This window comes from Nanorana parkeri, unplaced genomic scaffold (genome assembly GCF_000935625.1).
Source record: "Nanorana parkeri isolate BGI_ZX_2015 unplaced genomic scaffold, ASM93562v1 scaffold420, whole genome shotgun sequence".
NCBI lineage: Eukaryota > Metazoa > Chordata > Amphibia > Anura > Dicroglossidae > Nanorana > Nanorana parkeri.
The window spans coordinates 466156-473141 of record NW_017306688.1 but is presented as its reverse complement, the minus strand read 5'-3'; the positions used below and the strand labels follow the sequence as shown (position 1 = coordinate 473141).

The window sequence follows — 6986 nt, the reverse complement described above, 5'->3', positions numbered from 1 at the left end:
CTGCTTGTACAATGTGTTATTTTCAATTACATATTGCATACTGTATAAGTTTTAAAAATGTAATAAATATTTTGACACCAAAATAAAAAGTCATAGCCATACATATGTCAACCACCATAATTTATTAAAACTTTGTAAAAAAAAAATGTAAAGAAAGTACATCATACGTAGACCATTTGTATCGAGATCATTTCATTTTATCAGCAAATCAATCATTATGTTTAATGGTCACCTGACATGGGTAAACATTTTGGCTTAATGCAATTTAGGAATTTCATCATACCTTCCAGCTTTTTAATATTGAGACAACATAAGTCCTCTCCCTGGGCTTCCCTGAGCTACACAAAGTCCTCTCCAGTTCAAATATATTTGGGCAAAGCCATGCCAGTGTTTGAGCAGAGTCCCATAAAACTAGACTACCCCGCAAATTAAGTATGTAGAGTATATAAAGATTTAGTCCCACCCTGAACAATCTGAGTTTCTACAACACTCAGGAGCTACTACTCCTAATATGACCTGTCAGATGCTAAATGACAGGGTATGCTAGCCAATCATCATTAAAGAATAGCCGCTAACAGCAAATTGCAAGCAATCCATGTAGATACTGTAAATGATGATATGTCCGTGATCTGCATTGAGATAAGAGGTCATTTGAGATTCTTTTTGTGAAAATATTGCACCGGCTGATATGCACCTTCTTGGTATGGAATAAGTCAATATTTTATGCTACCGATTCCAATGGATACAGAATGTCTTGACACTGGGGTCAGCCACAATCAGGAGTGTTGTATATTGCCTGCACTGGATATATACAGTACTTTATATACTGTACTTCATTTCCAATGGTTCCAGTGCTGTTTTCACATTTCTGGATAACATGCATAGCTGGCCACACCACACATATTTCCCCGGTTTCTGGCAATTCGGACATACCCTTGATCTCCGTACATTTCCCCCCAGCTGAAAGAGAAGGACAAAGTTGAGTACTTGCACATTATAGGTCTTCAATACAAAATGTACAGGTTGTTTCATTTATAGCTCTGAAGAACAAACATGCATATGGAAATGTTCAGTCTGTGGAACTGGAAACTATGTGGTAGCACTGGGCCAGTAGGAATTGGTTTTGAGGTAAATCTGATGTACTCCTTGCAGGAGGTAAACCCATGATAACAATATGTGTGTAGTGTGTGGAATTGGTTATGGTCGTAGGCAGGTGCCTGAGCCTCTCTGATCACAGTGGGGGGATCGCTTACCAGAAGCTCAAATTCTGGATGTGGGCTTAGTTAAAAAAAAAAATGGTCATCTCGCTTGAAGGTTCGTTTGAGTTATTTATTTGAATGGAAATGTCAGATACAGGCAATGCATTTTGGGGGAATTGGACCCCTTCCTTTTTCAGTGCTGGATCTTCTAATTGCTGGTCCTCACTGCAAACAGGTCACCTGAACATTCAGTGCTAATCCAGCCCTAATGCAGGCTACAAAGTACAGCTCTTCCTGATTCCATTACGTATTTTTGCTCAAACCCTGAAGAACGAGCCCATTTCCCATTTCCCCATAAACAAATTGGCTTTATCTGACCTTTCCATTCCTATACACAACTCATATGAGCCTTCAAGCGAGAGTTTTTTAAGTGGTGCTCCTAACCACACATCCAAGATTTGATCTATGTTCTCAAGGCCTAACAACCTGTTGTGGAACCTTCTTGCAGTGTTCAGCAGAGACAGTGTGAGACTTTGGCTAATGTTTTGCTTGAAAACCTTGGGTCCTGCCATTCATATGGATGGTAGTTTGACACATAACACCTACCTAAACATTGTTGCTGACCAAGTACAGACCTTCATGGGAATGGTATTCCATGATGGTAGTGACCTCTTTCAGCAGAATAATGCGCCCTGACACACTGCAAAAATGGTTCAAGAATGGTTTAAGGAACGAGTTAGAGGTGTTGACTTGGCCTCCAAATTCTCCAGATCTCATTCCAATGTGTGGGATGTGCTGGAAAAACAAATCTGGCCCATGGAGGCCCCACCTCACAACTTACAGGACTTAAAAGATCTGCTACTGATGACTTGGTGCCAGATACCACAGCATACCTTCAGAGGTCTAGTGGAGTCTATCCCTCGATGGATCTGGGCTGTTTTGGTGGCAAAAAGGGGATCTACTCAATATTAGGTAGGTGGTCATAATGTTATGGCAGATCGGTGTATATCGAGGTTCTTTGAAGGTACAGCAACAACTGAAAGTTCTACACTTACCCAGCACAACTGAAGACCTCTCATATGCACACTAAAACAAATCTTTTTTTTTACTAACATGCCTACCAGCAAACTACTAAACCAGTTCTACAACATTCCATATGCCATTATTATTATACTGAGAAACAAATAATATTGATGTTAAAGGAGAATTATGAGGTGAGTGATTTTCACTCAGCCTCATAATCTGAGCCGACCTGTGACAATGAAACTGTCACAGGTAGGCTCAGTAGATCGGAAAGTGAGCGAACACATACCGGCGCTCGCTCACTTCTCGTTCCTGTGCCGGCAGAGAGCCGTGACAGGGGAGGGACTGGATTCCCCCCTCCCCTGTCCGATCCTGCAGCGCTGACTGGCGGAACGGATGGGGGAGGGGACGGGTACAGCTGGCTCTGCCTCTAGATAGGCAGAGCCACCTGTCCCTCTCGCAGCTGGGTGGATCCAGACATAATTGTCGGGATCCGTTCCCGCTGCGGCGTCTCAGTATACCGCGAGCTGTAGCTCGCGGTATACTGAGCTTTGGGTGACGGGAGGGCGCTAGTTTGTGTCCTCCCGTTACCCTTAGGAGAACTATGGGGAAAAGCCCTAACCCCATAGTTCTCCTTTAACTATGTTTTGTATTATATTTATGCTAAAGGGTGATAGCGTTACTAAGCTGCACACTGTCCCTCATTTACCATGTGAACATGCCAATTCAGGAGCTGTTCACATTGATTCAAAACATAATGGTTAGGTTTTACTTATTATTAAATGTCAACGCAAAGTACTTATAATGGTCCTTTGTATAATAACAGGTTCACTTACTAGAAAAATGTTATTAGAATGTTAAAATGTTAAAAAATGTTAAAAAAGTTTCCTTGTTCTTCAGTGATGTATTTGAGAGTCTGGAGGTCAGTCAAGCAGTTAAGGTGTTCTGAGATAGCAGAAATAATTGTCACTAGTGATTAATTATGTGCTGCTCGTGCAAACTTTTAAGGGAAGGATTTAATATGTCAAATGTTTTTTATTTAGGAGGGTCCTACATGCCAACTGTCCAGGATTAGAACTTTAAAACCTCCGATATTTGTTCATAAGGCTTGATTCCTGGTATACCCACCATGTCTAATGATCTCAGTGTGCATTATTTTCTCTACTTTTCAATCATTACTTTTATTTTGTAATTCTTCCCTTTTAAACAAAATAATGCGCAAGGAAAATTAAAAAAACAGTATTTTTCATGTACATGACTGGATGAGGGAAGTCAGCAGAGCTTCAGCTCATTTGCTAAGCAAAGGGAAAAGTCTCTTGCAAAGTGAATGAACCCCTATGTCTCCTTTTGGACACCAAATGTGGAAGCAGTCTTACCTATTTTTAAGTAGCCAGAAGTCCTTTCCTCCAAGGTTCCCATACCCTACAGCAAGAACGCCATGGTTCACGTCTTGAGAGCAAGATGGATCATCGTAGACACCTGTGGAGAACACACTCTGTAATAAAATTCATCTATACAAAGGTTTCCTACACTACTTAAAGATTTAAAGGAGAACTATGAGGTAAGTGTTTTTCCCCATAGTTCTCCTAAGGGTCACAGGAGGACATAAACTAGCGTCCTCCCGTGACCCAAAGCTCAGTATATTGCAAGCTACAGCTCGGGGTATACTGAGACCGCTGCAGATGGGACGGATCGCGACATTACTGTCAAGACCCACCCAGCTGCGTGAGTGATAGCACTGGCGGAACTACCAGGGTTGCAGCAGTCGCATTTGCGACCGGGCCCTGGTGTTCCGCCACTTGGGGGGGCCCTGAAAGGCAGAAGAGGGCCCCGCACCGACATTTTGAGAAAAAGATCGGCGTGACCTGCTGACGGGGAAACAGGTCCTCTTGAGTGACAGACTGAGCAGCCAGTGACATTTCGCCGTGAGGTGAGAGAGGGGTGTGGGCGTGGCCTGCCCGTGTTCTAGTGGTGTGGAGTGTGGGAGGGGTTTCTGATGTTGTGGGCGTGCCCTAGGCTGCAATGTCGGGAAATTTGAATGATGAGAGCAGCCGTGTCTGATCGTGACAGTAGAATTGTGGGCCCGCAGCAGAGGAGGAATCTTTCCCAGTGGTCACATCAATCTGTGGACATCAGACATCCTCAGGTCGGTGGCTGCACTGCTGGAGCATCTTCATTTTACAGTAAGTGCATACAGAATGTTTGGGGAATTTATCAAAACTGGAGCTGACCGAATCTGGAGCAGTTGCCCATGGCAACCAATCAGCTTCTATCTTCAGTTTGTTCAATTAAGCTTTGAAAATTAAAGAGAGAAGCTGATTGGTTACTATGGACAACCGCTCCAGATTCTGTCTGCTCCAGTTTTGATCAATTCCCTGTGTAATTTTTTTCTTGGAGACAACTGGGTCACCCTATTGTATTTCATACGTCTTCTACGTGATTTTCATACACATCACTGGCAGAATTACCAGCGATGCAGAGGTCACATGATTGACTGGGTCCTGTCGTTCTGTCGCTTGTAGGAGGGGGAGAAGAAAGGAAGAAGAGGGCCCGCCACAAGTACCGCCGAGGTGCGCAACATTGCCTCGCCAGGGGGCCCTTCATGGCTTCTTGCACCGGGGGCCCTGAGCTTCCTAGTTACACCTCTGAGTGACAGCTGGCTCTGCCTATCTAGAGGCAGAGCCAGCTATGCCCGCCCCCTCCCCAGTCTGTTCCGCCAGTCAGTGCTGGAGGATTGGAGCGGGGAGGGGGGAATCCATGCAGGGAGCCTTGACTGATAGTCACGGCTCTCTGCAGGGAGATGATTGAGACGTGAGCGAGCGACGGTATGTGTTCGCTCACTTCCCAATCTATTGAGCCGACGTGTGACAGTTTCATTGACACACATTGGCTCGAACTATGAAGTTGAGTGAAAATCACTCACCTCATAGTTCTCTTTTAAAGATATCTTCACATTTCAGCAATAGGTCAGAATTTACATCTGTGGGTTATTTTTACAGCTTTGCATTGGTATGGTGATATATAACTTTCAAGCTACATTGTATGATGTGGATGGTAAGGGTCCATGCACATCCTGGGAGCACCTGACAATGATGGAGGGCAATGGCTGCCAGTGGGGAACTACTGCAAAGCTTACTTTTTCTACAACCTGGAGTTCAGCTTTAACAGGAAGGAGGGTGGGGACTTACCACTTTTATACAGGTAGAAGGAAGGATGTCTTGCATCGATTGCTACTGATACTGGTCCGACAGTACCTATGGCTTGTTTCAGATTATCCTCACCAGAGGTAACTTCATGATACTTCAAGCATGAGGAAGCTTTGCTGGATGGGTTATAGACACAATTTCCATCCTTTAAAGGGATAACAAAAGAAAAATTCCAGTAGGTAGATGTCTCGCATAAGATCCAGAATTTTCAGATACAGCCCTGTTATGGTCATTAAGGACCTACTTACCATGGCATGATAAGGATATGCCTGGTCAGAATCAATGCCATTGTTATCAATCACATATTGAAAAGCTCCTGTCATAAAACCACCATTGCAGCCATGGTTTCCATATTTAGTAGAACAATCAACAAGGTTCTGAGGACTGAGGGAGACCAGCTTTCCTGTCTTCAGCATTAGTTGCCCCTCCAAAGCACCAACAGCACTGAATGCCCAGCATGATCCACATGAGCCCTGCAATGAAATAATGTATTAATTTCTTCCCAGTAGATGAAAGAGATAATATCCGTTTTCATCAATGTTGGGCATTTCCCTAGACTGTAGACCCTCCAAACCACCAAGAGCACCGAATGCCTAGCAGGGTCCACAGGAGTCCTGAAATTAAAGAATGTACTAATCTCTTCTTCCCACTATAACACATACATTGTAGATAATATCAGTTTACATCAACGTTAGGCAACCTCAGATTGTAGACCCTCCAAAGCCCCAAAAGCACTGAATGCCCAGCAGGATCCACAAGAGCCCTGCAATGATAGTGTTTATTCATTTTTTCTTCCTGCTACAAAACCTAGGTGATATCAGTTGATGTCGAAGTTGGGCAACCCCCTAGATTGTAGACCCTCCAAACCACCAACAGTACTCAATGACCATCAGGATCCACAGGAGCCCTGCAATGATTCCAGTGTTGGGCAACCCCCTAGATTGCAGACCTGTTTTCTTTCAAAATGACCCTACATTATAGAATTTTGTATTTGCTGACCAGTTAATGCAACGGAAAGAATCTGCTCTCAGTTTTACTACAGGTCAATTTACAGTTGGTTTGGGATTTCCTTTGTGGTGCAATGAGACTCTAATGCTGACCAATTAATGCAACCGAAAGAATCTGCTCTCAGTTTTACTACAGGTCAATTTGCAGTTGGTTTGGGATTTCCTTTGTGGTACAATGAGACTCTAATGCTGGCCTTATAAGGTATGATAAATGGATAATTATAAATTCAACTATTTAAAAAATATATTTTGCTTGATATCAACAACATAAAAAAACTGTATATGTATACATGCTGTATGTTTGTTTTGACTTATCTCTGCTGCAAGACCCATAGGTGTCTCTGGACCTACTTTTGATTTGTATGGATATTTTTGTGGATGAGCACCCAGGCATTTACTTTACAAATAGAGTGCAGTGGCTACCCCTGAGACTATATATACAGTATGTATGTAATATATTTATAATTATATATGTAACAACCTTTGAAAACCATCCTACTCTTGACTATATTCTAAAATTTAACAACTTTAAAAACACAACCGAGCCCCTC

The 6986-nt window shown here is 43.0% G+C and overlaps 1 protein-coding gene across 1 annotated transcript in view; it reads right to left on the bottom strand.

Moving 5' to 3' along the window:
• Positions 1 to 773: 773 nt before the first annotated feature.
• The window catches only part of CTSS (cathepsin S), a 24696-nt gene continuing 18483 nt past the window's right edge, over positions 774 to 6986 (bottom strand). The window contains exons 5-8 of the mRNA XM_018559898.1: positions 5677 to 5901; positions 5411 to 5573; positions 3599 to 3701; positions 774 to 960 (exon numbers count right to left, since the gene is read on the bottom strand). Of these exons, the coding sequence (XP_018415400.1) occupies positions 861 to 960; positions 3599 to 3701; positions 5411 to 5573; positions 5677 to 5901 (591 nt within the window). The 3' untranslated portion in view covers positions 774 to 860. The remainder of the gene's footprint in view (positions 961 to 3598; positions 3702 to 5410; positions 5574 to 5676; positions 5902 to 6986) is intronic.